Consider the following 24,528-nt stretch of genomic DNA (forward strand, 5'->3'; position numbering starts at 1 on the left):
ATAACCAGAAAAGTCAGAAACCAAAACACGACTGAAGGTAAGATGCTCCTGCAGGTAGGAATTTTCTGCAAAGAAGTAATTGTGGTATGATTTACTGTAACAAAAGAAGTTTTATTACAGTGAGAATTGAAAGAGAAAAATAGCAGCTGAGTTGACCTCTGCTACAGATAGAAGGAAGCTATCATAATCTTTGATAATTTGGGGTTTTTTAAAATTAAAGGTATAAAAGCATGGGATGTCCATGTAAATCTATTGGCCTTTAAAACAACACTTCTTGATTGGTCAAGCGCTACAGAACAGTGAGGGAATCACAAGAGGCCATGCCCCTGTAATTTACACAGTACATGAAGAACAGCAAGTTCTTAGTTTATGGAAGTTGATTGAGAAATACAACTTTAAAAAATTTAACCAGTCATCTGTGCAGGAGAAAGTAGCCATGGCCACCTGAAATCTTGCAGAATGTGGGGATGTCTGGGGTCGTCTCAAAGTAATGACTGCTGGCAGGGTGCAGACAGTAAAGACTGAACTTCTGAAAGAGAATCTTGACTATCAGTGTTATTTCTGAAACAAAAAGTTTGGAGAAAAGCCTTGCTTGTAGTGATCTGCTGATCAGGTCATACAGCCTTATTCAAAAAATGGGCTGGCCAGTTTGGGATCTGCCAAACATACAGAGGAATCAGCCCTACCTGTAAAAACACAGGCTAACACTCTCTGTGGATACGGCAATTCCCAATATTCATGTGTGTGTTGGTTTTTGCATTCATGTGCATGGCCTGGTTTTTGGTAGTGGTGGTGGGCCCAGACATGGCTTCTGTGAGAAGCTGCTGGAAGCTTCCACCATGTCCAGCAGAGCCAATCTCTGATGGCTCTGAAGATGGGCGTGCTGCTGGCCAAGGCTGGGCCAATTGCAGAGGCTGGTAACGCCTGTGTGATAATATATTTAAGAAATTGAAACAAAAGTAGGGGCGCAGTTTTAATTCTAGCCAAAGAGGAGGAGGTGAGAACATGTGAGGAAAACAACATGGCAACACCAAGGTCAGTGAAAAGGAGGGGGTGGAGGTGCTCCAGGGCCCGGAGCTGAGATGCCTCTGCAGGCCGTGGTGATGGCCATAGTGAAGCAGCTGTGCCCCTGCAGCCCATGGGGTCCATGGGGGATGCAGAGATCCACCCGCAGCCCCTGGGGGAGGTGCCCGTGCCGGAGCGGGTGGATGCCTGGAGGGGGCTGTGATCCAGTGGGAGACCCAGTGGAGAGAGAGGGCCCTGCTTCCAGGAGGGAGCAGCCTGTCCTTGGAGGGCTGCACCCCGTGGAAGAGAGACCCACGGCGCAGCAGTTTTGGGAGGACTGCTGCTCGTGAAATTGGAACCATGCTGGAGAAGTTCACGGAGAACTGTCTCCCGTGGGAGGGACCCCATGGCATAGCAGGGGAATGCCTTCTCTATCTGACCAGCGGAAGAAAACGTCGGGTGATGAACTGACCAAAAACCCCCATGCTCTGTCTCCCCGCACTGTCGGTGGGAAGGAGGGAGGGGTTGGGGAAAAAAAGGTGTTAAGGTCTTGTTTTGCTGCTCATTATCCTCCTCTCATTTTGTTACTAATAAACTCTGTATCTCTACGTTGAGCCCCTTTTGCCCTTGGAGTGTTTTCTCCCGGTCCTTATGTCAACACGTGAACTCTTCATTAAATTTTTCTCTTCTCTGCCCAGCTGTGGCACGGGAGGGTGAGTGAGCAGCCTTCGTGGGTGCCTGGCCTTTGGCCAGTGTCACAGCGTGACCGTGCTCCCCGCCACGCCCTCCCGTGAGTGCCGCTGCGGGCAGTGGGGGTGCAGGGAGGGCAGCGGCTGGCCCGTCAGGGTTGCAGGGGAAAGCGACAGACGCGGTAAGATCCTGAGAGCAGACGAAGAGGGAAAGGACGCCAGCAATGTTCTGTGGGAAAAGCGCAGGTGCTGCCCAAGCGCCAGCAGTGCCGGCGAACAGAAGAACATTTATCTCTCGCCGACTGCCAGCCTAAGGGTTAACTTGGGGAAACGTACCGCTGCCTAGGAAATGGCGACCCTTCCTGGGGCAGAAAGCCGCGGGCAGGCCAGGAAGGCGAGCTCCGCGCGTCACCCGGGACCGGCGGGAGTGGAAGCCCGGGCGGGAGCGGCAACGGCCGCCGGAGCAGGAGCGGGAGCCGATGAAGGAACGGGGCGGGAGCCGGAGCTCCTCCCGCGGGGCGGGGCCGCGCCCGGCCTGGCTGCGGCGGGCGGGCGGGCGGCACCGGGAGCGCGTAAATGACGCAGCGTTCCCGGAAGCCGCCCGGAGCTGAGGGAAGGGCGGCTGAGGAGACGGCAGGAGGAGGCAGGCGGTCTCTCGCCGCGGCTGTCGGTAGCTCGGCGGAGCCCTCCAACTCCATCCCACTCTGCTTCCATCCCCTTCCGTCCTGCCCCATTCTATTCCATTCCTACGCACCCGGCTGCCGCCGGGCATTGCCTGCCGGGGGCCATGTCGCTCTTCCAGTCCGCCCTGGACTTCCTGGCGGGCCCCGGCTCGCTGGGAGCCGCCAGCCGCGACCAGAACGATTTCGTGGGACAGACGGTGGAGATGGGCGAGATGAAGCTGCGCATCAAGCGGGTCATCGCCGAGGGTAAGAGCGGGCGGCGGGGCCGGGCCGTGCGGGGCGGACCCCGGCGCTGCGGGGCTGGGATGGGCTTCCCCGCGGGCCTCCTGGTGCCCTTTTCCCCGTCTTCTCTTCCTAGACCGGGAGGGTTTCCTCCTTGGCAGGCCGCGCCCGGGTGGGGGCGGGCGGGGCGGCGGTTCCGGCCTCTCGGGAAGGGCTGGCGGTGTCCGTGCCGCTCCGAGCCGAGCCAGTGTCACAGGCACGGCGGGACGGTGCCCCAGGCCCGGTCGGAGCAGTGCCTGGTGTTACTGTCCCGCCTGAGGAATAGCCGCCCGAGAGCCGCTGTGTTGTGTGGCCACTTCTTCGCTTGTTTCGTGGTTTAAAATGCTTTCACCACATAACAGAAGTCAGAGGAGTTTATAATCTATCAAGGTCTTTGTAATCTACCAAGAACCTCATGGAAATTCTGGGTTGCTTTGTTTTTGTTTTTAATGACAATGTATATATAATATTATGCCAAACATACAAGATAGCCTCTGTTGTTTGGAAGACTATGGAATGCAGGAAATGTGTTTGCTTTAAACATGTGTTAGAGAAGGCTGATCTAACTGTGCACATAGACTTCGCTAGCGTACAAGGAGTTAAATACCTGGGCAGTTTTCAGTTTCAGGGAAGTTTTGGGTAGGTAGCCTGGCACACGACTTGTTAATCTGTTTTAGAAGAGATGCTATGTTTGGTGGATGCAAATTACTTAGGTATTAGCAGAAACTTGGATTGTCTTATGCTTGTGGTCAGAGGAAATACTTTATTTCCTCAAGCAGAAGAACTGTTAAAGGGTAGTCTCAGAAGACTAAACTCTGAACTTTTCCGTACTACTGCACTTAAATATTTCATTAACTTTATAGAGATAGTTGATGTTACTTAGGTTAAATATCTCAAAGCTCTATTTAGAGCTCCTTTTCATTATTGGAGTTCCTTCTGCAGTTTCTTCTTGTAATTATCTGGTACTAAGTAGTTTTCTGTTGAAATCTTGGTGATCAGTATAGAAGAAAAATTTGCCTCTTTAAGATTCGCTCCCTCAAACTACTTATAAGCTACTTATAAAATTTTTGTTCTTTAAAACGACAGCAAATAGATCTTCACCTCTGATGTATCTTCTTAAGGGCAATAATTTGTCACTTGAATGCTCAAGCATTTTTGGCATATGATCTTAGAGAAAACCTGGCAGTTTCTTATGTAGTAAGTTGCATTTAAAACGGTACTAAATGTCACATCCTCCTGTTCTGCCTTTGGCCTTTACTTACAGCTTCTTTACAGTCAACTTTACAGAGTTGTGAGCGAAATGTAAGCACTCAGTAGGATGTGAATGCTAAAAGAACTGGTCTGTGCTGCTGATACTGTAACATTCTTGCAGGCAGTGACCCCAGCAGTTACCAAAGGACAAAGGAAAGTTAGGGCAGGAAGCTATTTTTGAGGCATACATGCTATTTAGTTTTTGGTTCTGGAGCAGGTATTTTAGCACTTTGACAGCAGCCTACTGTTTCCAGGATCTGACACAGGCGTTGTAAAATGTCAGGGGAAAGATGCCAGGTTGGAGCAAATGGAGACATGCTTTAACTTTACAGTTCTTAACAATTTCTCTGTGACCACTGCTTTGTGTTCCATGTTTGTCTCAGTGCTATGGTTTCATTTTATGTTGTTTTCTTTCCATATTTTGCTAACTGAAGTTGGGCTAGTTGCTTGCTTTTTCTGGAAAGTGTAATTTTCTGGCCAGCATAGCTGGTCTAAAAGAGCACTTGCGGCATATTGAGTATAAAGGTAAACTAGACATAAAATGTAGAAGTCCTAGCTTCTTTTGCTATCTTCAGACTTGAATTTGTCTGTAGCGTATTGTTTATTTTGTTGCTCATCTTGCATTTATCTTTCATCTCTGGACCTGTTGTGGTACCCTCTGATACATGAGTCCACAGTTGTGGCTTGTATGTATTCCCTTCCATATTTACAAATACAGAATCTGTTTTTCTTCTAGATGAGCTCTTTCATGCCAGATTCCCTACTGGAAAGTCAAGTGCAGCTTTCTGAGTTTGGATTTCAAATCCATGGTGAACTGCGTGTCACCTGCCAATGCCTTTTCTGTAGGCTCGTACGTTCAGCTTTGTTTGTAGCTGGTGTGAACAGAGCCTGTAGTTTAGCATTGCACGGTATCATGTGGCAGCACAGGTTCAATTGTTCCCGTAGTGCACAGCTCCTTGCAGCTCTGTAGTGTGCTGGACACCAGCGCTGGTGCAAGGCCACGTTTGGCAGTGCTCTAAGCTGAGACTCGTTGCACAGGTCTCTTGGATGCGTTTCCCCGGTGGTTTCACAGAGGTGTTGTGCTGGGGTGGGACTGGGCTGATTGAAAATACAGTGTGCTGCTGCAGGAGGCTGACATCCCTGTGGGGCTTGAGCTTGGTCATGATCTCTAGCGCTGATCCTACTTCTGAATGCAAGAACAGACTAAGTGTGTCACAGACTGGATTGAGCACTCCTAGAATATGGTATCCTTTTTTTTCTGCTTGGATGTTTTAGTAGCTCACTGCAGGAAAGATTTTAGAGGATCTTGGTGGGGGCCTTTATGTATAATCCCTACTTGCCTTAGGTATGATGGTGGCTTCAGATGTCATGGCTCTCTTGGGTCCTCCAGTTAAGTGTACAGACCCCCACACAATTTTACTTAAGTAAAATAGTCACAGATCTCCTACTTAATTAATGAATATTGTTGCTTCTTTTGCGTATGAGGCTGAACAGTTTAGAATAAACCGTGTGTTTGGTTGTGTGAAAAACGAGGAAGAAGCAAGTTCTGTAGCACACATTTAACAACCATTCTTCATGTGTAGTGATTTCTTATGCTTCCTTTGAGCAACAAACATTGACAACAGAGCACACAAGAAGAGAAACATGATGAGAAAAAGAATGTACTATTCGAACTGTTTGAGCTGAGTTTAAAACTTTTATCATAATGAAAAAATCATTCCTTAGTCAGAAAGATAGCAATAGGCTACAGACTTAAACAGATGTTAATTTTTTTTTGAGTTTAAAAATAGATGTCATTGAAGCCACGTAGGTAGGGGCTTGTTACAGGCTGCTTTCTGTCAAGGTGAAACTTCTGCAATTAAAGGAAGTTTTCTTTTCTTTGGTACTTCAAGGCTTCCTCAGTATTTTGAGTGTGAACAGGCAGTATTACAGTTTGCCAAGCTTGTAGGAACACTTCTGTTGTCTCTCCAACTACTGGATTCACAGAATAATGATAACCTAATTAGGTCCAGGTTTTTGGGTGGATTTAATTTGTAAAACTCTAGCAGCAGAGGCACAATGAATGCTTAATGTCAAGTTTCTGTGAACGTTGTTAGTTTTGTTTGCTGACAGATAGGAATAATCTTTTTTTTCCCTCCTAAAGAACAACTAAAGCACCTGACCTAGCAGCTTTCCAGTTTGTATTCTCTTTACAGTAAATGTAGACAATGTTTTCAACATGAAGCAGAACAGTTCTATTTTTCAAAGCTGTTGTTTCTTGGCTCTAGCAGTTCCTGCTTCCAGGGGAGCTCTGAAAGTTTCAAGACATTCTACCTCTCTGCTTCTCAAGGGTGTGGGAAAATGTACAGATCTTTAAGTTTGGGCCATCCTTCATTCTTGAGGCAGTTTCATCGTGTTAACTAGGACTTTGCAATGGACACAAATGCATGACTGGGCTTAAAAAAAAAACCTTGGCAACAATAACAGAGCATCTTTTCTGTTTTGATACTCTGATAGAAAAGCTTTCAGGTAAGATGCACTGTAACTTACAGTCCAGGCTATAATTATAGTCTTTCAGTCAAGTTATAGTTGAAACATAAACCACTGAAAATTGATATAGTAACAAATTTGGTCAGTATTTGGGAGGGGAGTAGACAAGCCCGACCAAATGGTTACAAACAGGAAGCTACTCACACCACTGCTTTCTCATGACTTGTTAAGTGTGTAATGAAACAGTGAGTGAATTACAGTAGCAAGCAGTGTTACTGTTGTGGTTGATGTCCCTATTTTGATCCTTCTCTAGCTGTCATTTTACTGAAGCTGCTTATCTGAAAAAATAATTAGTGAAGATGTGAAAAACAGGGACAGGATAAAGAAGAACAGTTTTAAATCCAACTTGATGTGTAAGTGCAGTGAAGTTATTCAGTATTATGTGACACCTAGGTTTGATTTGAGGGAGAATCCAAATCTCTTGGTTGGAAAATCAAGGGTCTTCAAATCTTTGTAAGAGAATGATGAAGTACTGACAGGAACACTGCCTGAGGCCTGTGGTGGTATAAGGATAAGTGTAGAGTGCTCACTAATAAAGCAAATGAGGTGGGGCTAGTTCCTGGTTTTCATGACATGGTGTGGTGCTCTGTACTGAGCCTTGATGTGTGAGAGCTTGTGTCTACAAAAAAGAAATAAACCCAGTTTTCTTCTGCTGTAATTTCTGTGGCAGAAAGCATTATCTGAGACAACTTTAGAGGGCTTGGGCTGTGTTCTGAGAACGGGGCTCTGAAATGCCTCAGCAATGCAAAACCTGTCTCTCTGGGCAGTAGCTGGGATGGGTGTGTCCATATCTACACTGGTAATCTTTATGAGGGAATACTAAGATGATTTTGCTGATACAGAAAGGTTCAGAAAACTGTTTTAAAACCATCTATAAACATTTACATAAGTGGAAAAAAATGAGTGAGAACACGCCAAATGTAATTACATTCTTTAGACACCCCTAGAAGTTGTTCTACTCTTAACCTCCATTTTACCATTTGCCTCAGTTAGGTCTGCTGTACAAGTGTTTGTTTGTACAGGTTTGTTGAAAGTGCTTTTAAAATTATTTTTTCTGAATTTGTCGGCAAAATATATTGGTCAGAGGGCTTGGAGTAAACTGCTATGGCAGAGAAGAAGTTTTGCCAATAAACTTGTCCCTACTGAGGGTATATTAAAACTGCTTTAATGGACTACTTCTTCAAGGGAGCCAGCATCAAATTATAAATGAAACTGCTTTTAAGAATGAAGCAGTAGGACTAGCTTCACCTTTTGTGTAAGAATTGTTTTCATCAAAAACAGATGGTTTAAAAAAAAAAATTAAAAGTACCTTTATAACATGCTCTAGCTCCTTTAGTATCCCAGAAAATCCATGGATTTAAACATGGTATCTGCTGTAGTGCTGCAGTAGTAGTGAACCAAACACTACATGGAATGAGCTGTGTTGTGTAGAGCTGAATTGTGTTCAGGTAAAAAGAATGAAATGACTGAATGGGAAACTTACTTGAAGCTGATGTTTTGAGAGGAGCATAGTTGTAAAAGGTGAGCTTGTAGACCATAGCAGTTGGATTCTCTATAAAGCAGGTGCAATGAAGTAGGAATTAACCAGGTGTGATACCACTAGCTTTTCTCTGGAAGTCTGCAAAATTTAGTGAACTTTATTCTTGTTTAGCACTTCAGTACTTGATAATAAGGTGCAGTCACTGAAGTAAAAATGTGTATTTTAAGCTTGTTACGTACTCTCAAACTTCTACTATCTCAGTGAGGTTTGCACACTGTTCTTGAGCAAAGGGAAGTGTTTGAGAAAATAGTTTGACAAAAGGAGCCAGAAGGAAAATATGTTATGGAATAACACATTGCTATTTAGTAACCCCCTTATTGGAATGCGTGCTTCAGTGCTTTAAAATGCTTTCTGCTTTTAATACGAAGCTTGAAGAAAGACAATTGTTTTAAAAATAGGAGGTCTATGTTTAACACTTATCTTTCTTGGTTATTGCTGCTTTTATAGGATGTGTTAGCAGTGTAATACCAAAAAGTTTAATTGAAATTATCAGGTAATATTGGCTGTACTGGATTTTAGTTTTATAAGGATCTTTTTTAAAAGATGGCTTAATAAGAAATCTGCATATGCAGACTTAACAAAATGCAGGAAAGTAACAATGCCGGTGTGCTCTTGGCATATATACAAGAAAGGAATAGAATATTTGAACTCTCGTGTGCAGGTAACCAGCAATCTTGACCAGACGCTGAAAAATGTGTGCTTGGTACATTCAGAAATGTATCTAAATTCATGTATTTATTCTTTTAGACTAAAAAGAATGATGTACCTGAATATTGAAATTAAAACTAACTTTGTGTGCCTTCTTCTTGTAGGGGGTTTTGCTTTTGTCTATGAAGCTCAAGATCTTGGAAGTGGCAAAGATTATGCTTTGAAGGTAATATTAATTTACTTCACTATAGGTTTATAAGGTCTGTCTTTTAGCTTGATATTTTAGCATGACAGTTAATCCTTGATGTATGCCACTGAACAAGTAACCTGGAAAAATCCAGTGTAATAGTGATGTTTGTAGCCCCCTATTTAGAATAGTCATTCCAGGTAGAACCCTGCACTTCATACTTAGATGACAAACATGGGAATTGGTCTTTTAGGTGCCACTGGTCTTTATTTTTCACTTGGTCTAGAAATTCATGACCCAGTCCAAAACATTTTTTTGCATGGGTAAAAAGAAAATTTCATAGTTACCTGAAGTGGGGTGCAGGGATCTTTTTCACTCATCAGAAGCAGATTTAGCCTATCTTCTTGCTTTAAGAGTAAGTTTAATTAGCGTTAAAAGTAATGCTGCAAACTTTCACTCATTGTTTAAACATTCAGCCCGGTACTTTTTAGAGACACTTGTCTGGATTCTTGGTTTCAAGAGGCTTCTGGTAATCAGCTGTAAACAGGGTAGTTGTATGAGGGGTGGGAGAGGTAAGGTGGCATTATACCACCAGTAATAATATTGTTTGTTTTTTTCCATTTTATGCCATATCCTACAGTAACAAAGCGTGTGACCAAAGCCTTTTGAGCACTATATGTGTTCAAAAGATCCTCTAGAAGTAGCCCCATTAAAAAATAAAGGTAAAAGGTGAACCATTACTATACTTCCTCTGTTCTGTAAAACTGGTACTTTTGTAGCAAATGCTCAGGCTGATTGTAGTCAAATATTGACTGCAAATTCAGGTAGTACTAGAAACAGTAGTGCTTAGTTTTTTTACTGATTACTCAAGTACCATTGAAAAAGTTGGGCTACATAATTTGGAGGAGTTCTGTCTAGAGTGAGTTGAAGGTTGTTGCTGAATATTTCAGACAGAAGGTGAATCTTTCCTTTTTAGCCCACAATGCTGCAGCCAAGAGACTTTAGTAAAGTTTTATATATCAGAACTGTCAGAGCTGTTACTTCGAAGAGTGTCGAAAGTTATAACTGCTCAATTACCACTAAACCTGAATGGTCCAGGTAACTGGAAAACTGGGTATTATTTATGGCAGAATGTCAAAATGGACAATAAGCCAGCTCTGTTTACTGCCCCATTACAGTTCCTCAGGTTTTTGACTGTAGTTCATCCTTCATATTCTGTGAAAAAAAAAATCTATGCACTGTTATTCTGTAAGTTTTAGTAACTTTGTCTTCTCAATTGTTTTGTTTTTTTGACAGCGATTGTTGTCTAATGAAGAGGAAAAGAACAAAGCCATCATTCAGGAAGTTTGTTTTATGGTATCCTTTTCTGTAATGTATTTAACTGTCTGATATTTTTGGGAAACAAAGGACTGCTGTACAGATTCTTGGTTTTTTTCATGCCATACACTGCCTAAGAGGACTGACATTCTGGAGGTCTGGGTTCATGGTTTCTCATGAATCTTGTACCAACATCCAGAATTCTGTTCTTGAAAAATTGCTGTAGTAGTGTGTGCAGATAATTCTTGTAGCTGGTGTAGACTGTGCCATGTACCTCTAGCAAGAAGTGAAATTCTTATTTGGGCTTTCTTGCAGCCCAGTGAATGTAGTCAGGAGACCTTTTGACTATTCAGATGATACTTAGATGCACTGGATTTATTGCTCTTTGCTTTTACTCTGAATGTTTATTAATTTCTGCTTGGATACATCTGGCTTTAAGAAGTAATGCTGGATGTTAAGGAAGAAATTTCAGTAGACTACATGCATCAGAAACAAGAAGCAGATGTTTCTCAGTGTCCTTGCTGTTCTTCTTGTCTTCAGTCAGATAGTAGGGTATAATGTAGTCTCAGAGTATTTTCAGTCCTTGATTTTAGTAAATTCAATATTTTCTCCCTGGCCTGGCTCCTCTTAGACCCTCAGTTTATTTCAAGAGTCAGTGAGTAGCTTTGGTATGCTGATGTGTTCCACTCTGAGTATGAAGCTTCATTTTGAATTAGCAGGCAGACCCACTGATCTTAATTTAAGCTACTCAAACATTTCTTTTTATGATTGCTGATATGTTTGGCGAAATCATAGCCTAAACATCACTTACTAGAAGTTCACTTCCAAGAGCAGAGTACCATAGCACTATATATTTTCTATATACTCTGAGTTCTTTACTCTTGGCAAGATAATGTCAATGTTCTTTGAATGTTTTTCACAACTCAGAGTCATGAAAGCATGTGTACAACATGATGAAGGGTTAATTGTTGCTAACTTTCTGAGATAAGGCTGTGAAATGCAATTAATTCCTGCAGCTCTGAATAGAAGGTTGTGGAGAGATGCATAAGATAAGATTCATGCAAATTGCATGGATCCAACTTGCTCTTTTGCAATAGCTTTGTTCTACTTACAATCTTTGCTTTTCTCTCTTCAGACTTGGTGAATACATCCTATAAATGGACTGTCTTTTGTCTCATAGGCACGAGTCTCAGTGTATGCACAGACAGGCATAATGCAACATAACTTCCACTGGCAGGAGCTGAGATCACTTACACTGTACTCCCCTTTACATACCTCAAAAATGATACCTCGAATTTTTGAACTGGAAGTGAAAGGTGGTAAAGGTTTTAGCATGAAGAATATTACCAGTGATGGGAGGATAAGTTCCTTGCGCTTTTAGACCTCTAATTCTTTTGAACTTTATTTTAATTACTTAAAATTGAAGCATGGCATGCTTAATACTTCCTTGGGAAAGAGGGATGAGGAGGCAATAGCCCTTTCTTGATCAGCTATCCGTAGAAGTAGCTGATAATTACAAGATGTCCCTCCCTACTGCTCATGCTAGGGTCTTGCAGTCACTGTCAAAAGACAAAAAGAACTAGACCTGTTATTGAATCCAGTTTCCTCTAAGCTGTAATCACAAGGATTTTTAAAATACTTTGTCTTGACTTTTTATTACATTACCTTAGGCTGCTTTCTCAGCAAAGGCATGGATTTTCCTGTTTTTCTTAGGGTACTGATTGCAGCTGTTATGCTTTCTGTGGTTTTAAGCTGACATTTCAAATGGACTACTGGATGCAGTAGTATCAATGAGCTTGGCAGTCATCTTCCTTGAGCGTGTTATCTCCAGAAAAAACTTTCAGGTCATCCCAACATTGTCCAGTTTTGTTCTGCAGCATCTATAGGAAAAGAAGAATCAGACACGGGGCAGGGAGAGTTCCTTCTGCTTACAGAGCTGTGTAAAGGTAAACTTTATTTCTTTTCCCAGCAGAGCACATCACTTCTGGCAGCTGTTTTGTGCAGGTTGCTTGTTAACTTACAAGCTTTGAATGACTGTAGAAGATAGCATGGTTCAGTGAAGCTAGAGTTCAGCCTTATCTTTTATAGGATAAAGATCATGGTTTTTTAGACTACAGTTTAACCTTGTCTTAAATATGAGGTAATCATTAAGTTTTTTGTGTTGGAGACTAGTCAGAGAAAGGAAGAATAGGAGTAGTTCCTTAGAGGACTCATTCTTTTGTCACTGTAGTCAGTGTGGACTTGCCATTTTCAGAATATCTATTAAATGCAACTCACGACTGTAAATCTTTCTTGACAAGAGTCTATTTGTGTCAGGTTTTCAGAATTTGCAGTGTTCTCTATGTACTTATGTGAATTTCTCTGATTTCCTGCAGGACAGCTGGTGGAATTCTTAAAGAAAGTAGAATCCAAAGCACCCATCTCTTGTGACACAGTTTTGAAGATCTTTTATCAAACCTGCAGAGCAGTGCAGCATATGCATAAGCAGAAGCCTCCTATTATCCATAGAGACTTAAAGGTGCGTTACAGTATTTAAATAAAGGCTGAACTTCTAGACAACAAAGGAGCCTCTTGGGCTGGATCAATGTTAAAAACGACTCTTGAGCATGGTGCTTAGATCTGTTGCCTTGCCACAACTGCTGAGTGTTAGTGAAGTTCATCACTGAAGTACTTGCGTTTCTTCAAACAACATCTTTTCCTTGTGCTTGGGGTTAAGAACTGCTTGTACGCTGTCTGAAACAAGCTGGCAGAAAAGTAGTGTATCACGTTTTGCTGATTGAGTTGGCCTAAGTATGTGTTTGATAAAATAGCCAGTTACAACTGGGGAACTGCAGTTCTTGGATAAATAGGTATCTTAATAAAAGAGGGAAAGCTTTGAAGGAGAAGAATGTCGAATTATCTGTGAAGGATTGCATTGCCCTTGAGAATGTGTAGTAAGCTGTTAGTTTTAGAACTGGCAACTTGCATTGTACTTCAGTGCTTGTTTTTAAGTTGAATTTTAAAATTTGTTAGGCATAATTCATGTTAGATCTTGTTTGTTAGGGTTTTTGTGTTTGATTGTGTTTATTTGTTTTATTAGCCTTCACCTGGAGTCTATAGAGTTATGCTGTAAAAGGTGTCCTACCCATAAGAGCTTTGGGGATTGGAAAGAACTTACCTGAGTTTGAATTTTGTATTTTGAAGACAGGGTTCCACCTTTACTTGTTCACTTAGATGAAGAAGCTCTAATCATCAGTGAGATTCTGCTGTACCATGAATATATTTGAATTTTCATTAACATAAAATAAGGGAGAGAAGATTCTTACTCTTGGAACAGCATCTGAGTTTCACATGTGTCTGTATCCAGCCTGATGTGATTTCGTTTGAATATAAAAATAGGAAAATTTGTTCCTCCTTAAATAAGCATGTAGTCAGTTACTTGGGGGAAAGGAAAATAAGACCACTCTTTTAGAAGTTAATGTGTTAAGTGTTTTCAACACTCTTGATGACAGCTTTGATGTTAGCTGTTAGTATAGCCCATAAATATAAACCTAGTTTTTGTGACAGAGCACTCCTTTTTTTTTTTTTTTCTTTTTTTTTTTTTTTTTTTTCCTTCATACTGTTTTTTGCTTTGAACAGGCTTTTAGGTTGTGAGGTCATGTCAAAGACATGTTAATCATTCGTCACTGAAATTCTATAAGCCAGTCCCTAGCTTGTAGAAAAGGGATCTCTCTTCTGGGGGGAAAAAAAAAATTAAAATCCGTATTTCTTTCATAGATGTTGAGCTAATGCTGTAATTCAATAACTGTTTTTTCTTCTCAAGGAGTGTATGTTCCTGACAGAGATAAAACATGGGAAAAGACAGGAATTTGGTTTTGTGTTGGTCTCATGTTGCAGAGGCTGCAAAGCAAGGTTAAATGATTGTTGTGCTCCAAGTGGCAGAAGCCTTACTACAGCCAGGAGCCAAATAGGGATCGTTTAACTGTGCTACCCTTTTTAACAGGCTAAACTAAGGTCAGCAGCATAGACAACTGTAAATCAAAAGTTTTGAGCCAATTAACTTTGACACCTTTTCCTAACATTATACAGACGTACAAATTTCATTTTTCAGCCCTTCAGTGATTATCACTCCAAGTACATCTGCCCAATACATTTACTCTTTCCTTAAGTTTCTTCCATGTTCAATTAACAATACAGGAAGGTTGGAATTTATGAAGTAGAAAAAGGCAGGGATAATGGATGATAAACTATTCAGGCAACACATGGTCCTCAAATAGCTGTTTACTGTCTCTGTACGGGTGACAGCTGCCTCTTTATGGATGTCTCCTAGCAGCCTGCTTCTCTACTAGTACCTTCCTCTTTTGTGTCTCTAGCAATTCTAACCTCCGCTCTACTGCAGTTAAGCTAAAAGTGTTCAATTTTATGCCTGAAAACATTTGGATTCTAAGACACTGCTTCTACAAGTTCTCATGTGAAAATCTGGCCTATTCTTAGGCTCTAATGAAATTATTTTTTTCCCCCTGGGGTTTATTTCTTGCTCTCCTGAATGTTTCCTGCTCATGGTGTGCTTGGGGCTTCCTTTTAAAATTTGGCTATGTTGCTACCCTATAAAACTACAGTATTGTAAGAAATCTGTGTTCTCCTGTAAACAGTATTTTTGGCTCAAGTGATTAGTTTTTATATGTATGCACAAGTAAGATGATGTGTAAAAGCGTGTGTCTTAGTGTACAGGGCAGAAAAGATGCATTTTTTAATCTATTATTCCACATCTTCTTGAAGGTGGAAAACTTGCTTATTAGTAACCAGGGGACAATTAAACTTTGTGACTTCGGTAGTGCTACAACTATAGCTTACTATCCTGACTACAACTGGTCTGCACAGAAGAGAGCACTGGTTGAAGAAGAGGTGAGACTATTTTAATGTGATTTAATTTTAATAACAACAGTGGAATAATTTAACTGTTAGTATTAATCTGGTATTAATTCATGAGGCTTCTAAGACAACTGAAGATTGTTTCAGTTAGAGTGTTGTTTATAAAGTTTTGGTTTTGTATTTGTTTTGCTGGAGTTCAAAAGCTGTCTGCAGTTACAATTAAAGCTTGTGTTCTGTAGCTACATATAGAAACACTGCTTCAGCATGGTCGGTGTCCATTCTGCAATTTTCTGTGAAAGTAGAAGTGATTACTAGAACTTCTTCTAATTGTGCTCTTGACAAGAAATTGATTGTGCCAGAGTGATTGTGCCATTGGTTGTCCCATCTTCCTTCTGATCTGTTTTTCTCAGTTGAATGATAGGTAAAAGAGAGGCAAATCTGCTCAGCAGAACAGGAATGGGCAACATTACAGTGTCTTGGACTACAGTGGCCAAGTCTAGCGTGCAGTGTGCTTTTGCAAAGTACTTTTGTTCTTAGAGTTGAGAGTAATGCTGGTAAATCTAATGTGGTACATCAACAGGAGAAATACTCTTAAGTTCATGTGTACAACTTCAGACATCACAAATCTCTTTAAAAGTCCCCTGTTTTGCAGTCTGGCATTCTTGGAAAGCACTGCACTGGTTTCTGGTGAAATTATGATGTCGTACCCACTGTCTTGTATAGTCTATGCAAAAAGATGGTAGAAAAAGTCTCTTCAGGTGTGTCCTTATGACCAGAATTTCTCTTTGGATGTGTCTGCACTGTCATTAAGTGTACTGAGAAAGAGAGACATACTGGAGCATGAATTCGCTTATTGGCTTATTGTTAATTTTTGGTATCAGTATTCCTACCCATTTTTGCCTCATTTAGAACAGTCACGTTATGCGCTTTGCTGTTTGGGAGGGCTCTTGGCTGTCATAATGTTATTTGAGTACTACTGTCTTCATCTGACCTTATGTCAAAGCTGTTGTGACTATTGCAGGATTCAGTTGATGGTTTTTTCCTTGACAAGTGTTTCTGAAATTAATTTTAAAATTTAGGGTACTATCCATTCTACATGGAGAGCTGTTTCCTTGGTTGAATGCTGTTAGAGCTCATTGTTCAAGATTGTTTCAATAAAGTCTATCTTCTCCAGATCACAAGGAATACAACACCAATGTACAGGACACCAGAAATGATAGACTTGTATTCAAATTTTCCAATTGGTGAAAAGCAGGACATTTGGGTAAGAAGTTTTTTTTCTTGCTGCATCATAATTGCTCATGTCACAGTGAAACTGATTTTGCAGGCTTCATGTTAGTTTGTTGATTAAATAACTAAAGCACCAAAATAAATGTAGGATGCTGTCTTAAAATAAACTTAAATAGTATGGACTGTGTATCTAAATGTTAAAATAATGAGACAATGCTGTTCAAGGTTTTCTCCCAGATCAAGCTTGACTTCCATTTGAGAGGCAGTGCTGAACTTCCCTAACATTCACTGGAACTGTTGCCTAGCTGGAACTTGCCACCATAAATCCAGAATTCTTAGAGTCCTTAGATTAAAATTCTTGCCTTTCATACTCTGCTATGCATATAATCCTGGGACAGCCTACTGCTGTGTTCAAAATGGTTATGTTGAGGTATGGCATGCAGCTAAAATACTGACAGATAGCAAGGATGAGAACGATGCAGAAGTCATTCATGCTTTGTATAGAAAGGATGATAAGCTGTTCCCATTCACTAAAAATCTGTAGTGGGAATTAAAGGTAAATATTAAATCCTCAATTGTACCTTTTCCGGCTGCATAATATTGCAGTACTGAGGTACTCCCCAGTAGTGTAGTTCTTAGGGACTTAGTTTATGGAGTGTTTTTTACAGAGGCACATGTCAAGCTGTTCAGTTCTTACCTGTATGGGCAATGTGTCGAAAGACATACTGAGAAAATGTGATGCTGGTGCTTTAAAAGTTTTCATATGGAATCTTAGAACTTTTTTCAGTTTATTAAATTAGTTGCAAGATATTGTGGATACTCTTGTTCAGTTTCTACAGCTGTTGGTGATGTTCTTGTGGCATGTGAAGAAACACCAAGTAAAACACATTTTTCTGACCACTTGGTCACTTAACATGCATGAAATACTGTCGGTCTGAGCCAGGATTACATCCAGTTAAAGACAAAACTAGAAATGTGTTTAATAAAAGCCTCACTCAAAAAGGCAATTGCAGTTTATTTTTTTTGTTTAAAATAACTCTGTATGTTAACATGGTGATTGTCGCCTTCTGTATCTTGGGAAGATCTATTTCATTTACCATGACTGGATTGGAACATGTTGTTCCATATTTTTTTCTTTATGCTTTGGGTTCAATAAAAATAGGCAAAGTATTTGGCAGTAGAATATGGCTCTGTCTCTAGAAGCATAAATGATTTGTAGTTTGTGGTTAGGATAAACAAAGCAGTTTCCCGAAGAAAGCAGGTAGAATGATTAATACTCTTGAGTTTGTGTGCTTGTCACTGTGTGACCTTAAAAACAAAGGAAGTAATGTCTGTCATGGAACAGCAGGACAGATGAAAGAGTAGTTATCAACTACATTGACTCCACAATGGGAATGTGATTAGGTATCGATTATAAGACTAGAGGTTCTCAGACTTGGCTGACTGCTTTCTGTACATTTCCTACCTAAGTCTGAAGATCAGGAAATAAACACTAAATCCAAATAGCTACATGTTTTAGTTACATGTTTTCAAAATTAATGTGAATTTCTGATCTGAAATTCAACTAAGTGACAGGCTTTCTCCTTGTCAAGTGATTTTTCTGTCATTGAGATTATCTTTTGCTTGAAAGGACAAGACTCTTAGACACTCACTCTCAAAGATTTCTGAAAGAGCAAAGTAGTTCACTTTGGAAATGTTTTGTGAAGGAGCAAAACTTCAAAGTTGGGTTCTCCTTACCAATATCTAATTAAAAAATCTTAATGGTCCATTCAAGACATCTTGCAGGTTTTAATTCAGTGTGAGCTGAACAATCTCTGTAGGTTTCATGTAGTTCAATTTGACTTAGAAAGTACTTTGGTGTAATATCTTGGTGTCATCCTGCAGCTGTACTGTAGAACTTTGTGTGCTGCTTGTTGCCTGAAGCTAGTCAGGGGAAAAACAACGTTTTCATTTGTTCCAAACAATCCCACCCCTTCCTTATTCCCTCAATCCCCAAACATTATATCAACCCTCCAAAAACTGCGCTGTTCCCTTAAGGAAGGTTTAAATTAGTTTCTGCTAAGGGCCCAGTAGCAGGTCAGAAAGTTATTCCCAGTTATTTTTGGTCACTTTATGGTTCTGCTTTTTTACCTTCTGGCATGTGAGTGCTCAGACTGATCTAGGTAACTTCTGTAGAGGGACTATGCAACTTTGGGACAACATCTTGGAAATGGGGTCTTTGATTAAGCGTAGTGGTGCTGAGGCTGTGTGGCTGGTGTTGCCTTGCTGCACCTGAAGTTGCCTTCTAGCCAAATTGAATGACGGTGTTTAAAATAGGACTGTAACTGTGATAAATTTTGGCTAAGTTACAGGTAAAATAAGGAAATGAAAAACATTCTCTAGCAATTGAACCAAAACTCAAATTTGGGTGGCCCTGCATTTCCTGTGTGTTCAACTGATTGCCTTGGTGCTTTTCTCTCCTGTGTGGCTGTGGGTGCTCTCTCCTCATGACTGCAGAGTGTCTTGGACTGCACAGGGAGTAGTTTTGTTCCTCTGAGTAAGTGATGATCTGCTTTGTAAGCAGGCATTTCTGTGGAAGAGTAGATGGTATTTTCTGTACTCCCCTGCTGGATTAGTTAGTGTGGACTCTCTGATGCTTCACTGTATGCATTATAGAGAGTTTTTTTTAACAGCCTGACAAAAATGTGCAAGAATATACAGAATTAACACATGTACTTTATTTCTGGCCCTGGACTGAGAGACTCACTGAGTGTTTTGGAGTAACTAAATCACTACACCTTTGAGACTTCAATAACCTTCAGATCTTAGAAGCTGTTCTTGGGATAAATTGGCAACCACGGGCAGTTGGAGATGGTGCACACAGAGGACTGGAGGCATTGGGCAGTTTTCTTAGGTAACATCTAAAATGGCTTACTTTATTTGTGGCGACTATAAAAGCCCATATGCTTAAGCAACCATACTTACTGGGGCTCAAGAAACTTTGAGGAGGAATTTTCCAACTCATTGTGCCAGCTGTTGCTTGGAGGCATTGGGTGCTTTATTATCAAACTTTTATAGGTGACATGGAACATGTTACAATAGCGTAACTCTGCCAGCATATTTCATATCTTAATTTATTTGAAAACATATGTATCAATTTACATTTACTTTAGTAACAGATACAGTTATCCTAGCTAATCCATAACACCTAGATTAGAGATTAGAATTCAAAACTGACTTCTGTCTTTGTTAGTTGTTCCCTTCTCAGTTTACATAAATGTCAAGTTAGACACACGAAGGAACCTTGAAGTTCCCAGGATGTGGTAGTCCAGGTTTTGTGATTTTTGAGGCTTGAATGAACTTACCTGAAAATGATCTTAAATTTTATTTCTTCCAAGAGTTGAGAAGCCATCTGACTGTAGCGAATAAAGGGACTGTCATTTTGGGCTTGTTTTCTTCAAACCTTTACTGAAAGATGTGTTTTAGAGAGATTGTTGTGTGTCTCCCTAGCGTCATTTAAGTAATTTGTTTAACACTTATATAATCACCTAGCTGTTGTATTGTGTAACAGTGTATCTAAATTAGACCAAATTCTGTCCTCACAAATGTTTCCTTGCGGCACAGGATGAAGATACGAAATAAAACTTCTGAACTTAGTTTGAAAGAATAATCTCTTCTTGAACATGTTCAATATAGCAAAACTACTCATTTTTGTATTGTGTGAAGTCTTGTAATGACTTCTAAATGATTTTTAAAAATAGACAGGAATACTTTTCCAAAGTAACAAGTGCTAGGACAAGAGGAAATGGCCTCAAGTTGCACAAGAGGATGTTTAAGTTGGATGTTAGAAAAGATTCCTTCACTGCAAGGGCTACTGGGCATTGGAAGAGACTGTCCAGGGCAGTTACCATGCCTGGAAGTGTTTAAAAGACGTGTAGATGTGGTACTGAGGGACATGGTTTAATGGTGGACTTGGCAGTGCTGAGTTAATGTTTGAACTTAAGGACTGTAAAGGTCTTTTCTAGCCTAAATGACTCCATGATTCTACACAGTATTTCTGTTTATCTCTGTAGGCTCTGGGCTGTATCCTGTACTTGCTGTGCTTTAGGCAACACCCATTTGAAGATGGAGCTAAACTTCGCATAGTCAATGGGAAATATGTCATCCCACAAAATGACACCCGCTATTCTGTGTTTCATGATCTCATTCGTAAGTTTACAGTGTTGTTTAATTCTGTGTCATTGTAGATACATGTTGTTATTGAGAATTGTTTTACTAATAGTTGAATGTTGTTGACGTGGTGAAAAAGGTAAACTGCAGCAACTCATTTTATTAGTAATCTTAATCCATTATAAAAAATGATGAAATTTTATGTGAAAATTGCTTTTTTAGTTCTGTTAATTGTCTTGCTTAGTATGTTAATTAGTCCATTGGTACAACTAGTGTTTTGATTTGGTTTCTTTGAACTTGCTTAAAAAATTCTATTTTCTTTAGATTTCAAATAGATTACTGGAAGTGTTAATTACTGATCCAGAAATTTATCTGACTCCAACAGTATTAGACACAAAGCTACCTGTGATGTTCTTTATTAACTGGTCCAAAGGTGTATTCTTTGAAATATTATTGACCCTAAGTAGTGTTGTGGTTTTTTTTATAATGGATACTATTATGAAAACTATATTTAGGTACTGATTTAGCGGTTTCTCCACTCTGTTCATGCGTTTGCTTATTGCACTGGAATGTTTTGAAGAAGTCATTATCAGTTGGGAGAAAATCTCTGAATGATTTGTTACATTGTCTGAATCTCCTTTTAGGCTCCACTTTGAAGGTGAACCCAGAGGAGAGGTTGTCAATCACTGAACTTGTGAACCAACTGCAGGAGATTGCAGCAGCTAGGAATGTCAATCCTAAATCCCCCATCACAGAGGTAAAAATGTCTCATAAGGAGTATTATTGATTAGGCTTCCTTTCTGTCCCCTGCAGTGTATGTGCATTTAGTAACAGATTTCAGAGCAGGTCCCCTGTTCCTTGGTATTTTTGGAAATTTTGCACTAATTTATTTTGAGGTTCAGTTGAATTGATAGGACATTTGAAAATATGCACTTTAAAAAACAGAGACGTTAAAGGGAATTTAGTATTTCTTACTCCTTTTTGAAAATCCTTTCATCCTCTTGGTTTATTCTTTAGTATGCTAGCACTCTGTTTGACATGCTGTATTTTATCATAATTAACTTGCACAGAAAAATTTCGTATGTGAAGGCTCTGCCTTCACTAACTTGAAACCCACTTAGGCATCTCCTGTTCAATGCTTAATTTGCACAATACTTCAGGTGAGTCAATTAGTGTATCTTAACTTCCTGGCTTTGTCCTGAGCTTCAGTTTGCTTGTTCTCACCAAGTAGCAGTGATTTGCCAAGCATAGCAAGATGGCTAAAGTAGCAAGAAAATACTGATCTGGAATATTGTTCTCCTCAGCTCCTGGAACAGAATGGAGGCTATGGAAACAATGCTCAGTCTCGGACATCTGTGACCTCTGTTTCACAGAGCTCCAAGCCTGCAGGGCAGCTCAACAATTTGTACAATGCAGGTATGTTCAAAAAGAGATGTCATTTTAGTGTAATGACAATTGCATCTTTTCTGTGGGGGGGGAAAAAAGTCATTTGGGGGTTTTAGGTATTTTGTGCTAGTACTAGCTATTTGGCATTTATATGATTGCTTCTAGCCTTGTATATTTTTTTTTGTAAGGTTTCATTTTATGTTGATACATGCAAATATGAATTTCTCATATTCATTGCTGTGCAAGATAAAAATTGTTTCCTATAGAAAATAATTTAAAGTGCACTATTGACCTGTAGAAGCAGGAGTGTTGACATAAGTGAACTAAAACTCGGTGAAAGTGTGGCTATGAGAAGCAATAGTAGTCTAAAGGATAAGAGCTGTAGAGTCTGCAGGTTATGACAAACAGGTGAAAATAGCTTATTTTAAACCTCAAAATTTTTTGATTCAATGAGGCAACCATATTTGAAAGTGCATTGTCTAAAGAGTAGCATTTAAGAGGAGTTTGAATTTAAACTGTTAAAAATCTTCAAGTTCTGTATTTTAATTGAAACATTACCTTGTGGAAGAAGGTACTGAAATCAGGACACATCCTGAGTTTGTGTTCAACACAGTCTCTGAGGTAAAAAAAACAAGAGTTGCCTTTGCTTATCTGATTTAACATCAGATATGTTCCAACATAAAAAGATAGCAGCTGTTTGTGGTGTGTTGGTATCACCTTGTGCTAAAATGGGCTTCATGTCTGGCTTCATGAGAGAGCTTAATAAAGAAGTGCAGAAGCAATTGTAGGGATTCTGGCTATGGACCATAATAATTCAGTAATGCTCGAAAGTCACTGACCTCACATGTGTTTATTTTAGACGGCAAAAATCCTACATGAGGAAGCTTCCATAAGCATCTGGGTCCACCTCTCTCTCCTTTTCTCTCGTGCCCCAAAAGACTTTTGACCCCCCCCCCGTGATATTTTAAAGTGCATCTGACAGTGATAGTAGCCTAAAGCTGTTTGGTTTTTCACTTCCAGAAGATCCGTGTCTGACAGCCTGAAAGGGAAAAGGCAGCAGTCTTTCAATCTAAACTAATTTCGATCTAAATTCGGTCTAGTGACTATCCAGTCAGCACTGGATACTAGAAACACTTGTAGCTGCTACTGCCTTGAGCCCTGCTGATTATGGGAGCATTGTCCAGGCCAGACTTCAGGAGATGGTTGCACCATAGGACATCAGTGGTGAGGAGAAGGAGTTGGGGTTCCATCTGGGAAAAACAGAGGTTGGACCAGCAGAACTGAATCAACCAAAACATGTCTCCAAAATGACACAATTAAATGCTGAAGTACTTATTCTGTAGAAGTGGATATTCCAGAGTACATTCAGTTGAAAATACTTAATATAGTAAAAAAAAAAAAGACGCTTCATAGGCTTATTTACATCTAGTTTTTTACTACTCTTTCTGCACCCATATTAACTGTTTCATATGAATATGAAGCACTTCAATTAATGTGGAAGATATCAAGGGACTATTTCATATTGTATTCAGTTTTCCTTCCAGCTTGATATTTCTTGCTTGATATTAATTATGGTGAAGGGTCAATGAGACAAGGGATATTAATTTTCCAGGGGAAATGTTAAAATTGCGTAATATTTGTAGCACTAATATTATGTGTATATCTATTTCTGTGGAAGAATCCAGCTTCCTAATGCAATTATAATCAAAAGTCTGCCTAGTCATCTGTTTTGTGCTAGAATGCCTACTGTTTGTTGTATGCAATCATATTAATAGGGATATTGTGCTGTGATGTGCTATCTGGGATGTTGTGCTTAAACCTTAAGCTTAACTATTCCAGCTGCTTTTTTCTGCATTAAAGTGTGTCTACTGGAGATAATTAAGTTGTTCTGCTAATGATAAGCTGCACTTTAAGATGTTGATACTTAAGCAAAGCAATGTTTTGCTGCATTGACAATATGAAACATATGCCTTACTTCCAGAATTTTTTTACCTTGTTGTCTCATAATACAGACAACAAATTGAACACTGTGTTAGATATCACTAGTACCTCCTGACTGCAGGAAGTACTATTTTTTTGCATAGGTCATAGTTAAGGAGAGCTTTAGAACTGTGAGCCTTACAGCAAAGTGTAGCCTGTATGTGTGTTCACTTCCTTCCAGCTTTATAGGCAGTATACTTTAAGTCATATCCTGGAATGGGCTCCATAATAAAGTACAATTATTTTTATTCAACTACTCTAGGCCTGACCGTTGCGGAATGTGACCAGACTTATGGAGGGTTCTTTGATATTCTGAGGGGTGGAACAGAACGATTTTTCACTAATATTAAGGATACATCTTCTAAAGTTATCCAGTCTGTGGCCAAGTGAGTAAAAAAAAAAAAAAAAAAAAAGTGCTGGTAAGAGTTCTAAATGAAGGCTCAGGAGTTTACTCCAGAAATGGTAAATTCAGCATATTTTTCCAAGTTTGAGCTGTAATAGCTGGTAGCTAACCCCTGTGATTTTATGAATGATATTAATACAAAAGTTACTTCATCAGTTATATATGAGAATTGAGAATGTTGCAGCAAGAGCCTGTCCATAAGTATTACTTGCCCTGCTGTATTTTAAATACTGAAAACTTGTAAGAGATGAGCAGGTGGGACTGGAGCAGCATGGAGAATTGAAATATTAGATAGGGCCTTAATGAATAAGAAACAAATTAAAAAGATGGAGTGGTGAAAGGTACAAATCAAGGGAATGGATGTTAGGAGGGGAAAAACCTTCAGGGAAATAAGCCCTTCAGTTTAGTTTTCAGGGGGA

At 40.0% G+C, this 24,528-nt stretch overlaps 1 protein-coding gene across 2 annotated transcripts in view; it reads left to right on the forward strand.

The window, feature by feature from the left end:
• The first annotated feature begins 2,307 nt into the window (after positions 1 to 2,307).
• GAK (cyclin G associated kinase) overlaps positions 2,308 to 24,528 on the forward strand; it is a 66,933-nt gene continuing 44,712 nt past the window's right edge. For both annotated transcript variants that reach the window (XM_069000749.1, XM_069000750.1), the window contains exons 1-11: positions 2,308 to 2,623; positions 8,771 to 8,832; positions 10,090 to 10,149; positions 11,942 to 12,056; positions 12,486 to 12,628; positions 14,869 to 14,994; positions 16,136 to 16,225; positions 20,244 to 20,379; positions 20,985 to 21,097; positions 21,645 to 21,756; positions 23,969 to 24,092. In XM_069000749.1, the coding sequence (XP_068856850.1) occupies positions 2,482 to 2,623; positions 8,771 to 8,832; positions 10,090 to 10,149; positions 11,942 to 12,056; positions 12,486 to 12,628; positions 14,869 to 14,994; positions 16,136 to 16,225; positions 20,244 to 20,379; positions 20,985 to 21,097; positions 21,645 to 21,756; positions 23,969 to 24,092 (1,223 nt within the window). In that variant the 5' untranslated portion in view covers positions 2,308 to 2,481. The remainder of the gene's footprint in view (positions 2,624 to 8,770; positions 8,833 to 10,089; positions 10,150 to 11,941; positions 12,057 to 12,485; positions 12,629 to 14,868; positions 14,995 to 16,135; positions 16,226 to 20,243; positions 20,380 to 20,984; positions 21,098 to 21,644; positions 21,757 to 23,968; positions 24,093 to 24,528) is intronic.

Source organism: Aphelocoma coerulescens, assembly GCF_041296385.1.
Source record: "Aphelocoma coerulescens isolate FSJ_1873_10779 chromosome Z unlocalized genomic scaffold, UR_Acoe_1.0 ChrZ, whole genome shotgun sequence".
Lineage (NCBI taxonomy): Eukaryota > Metazoa > Chordata > Aves > Passeriformes > Corvidae > Aphelocoma > Aphelocoma coerulescens.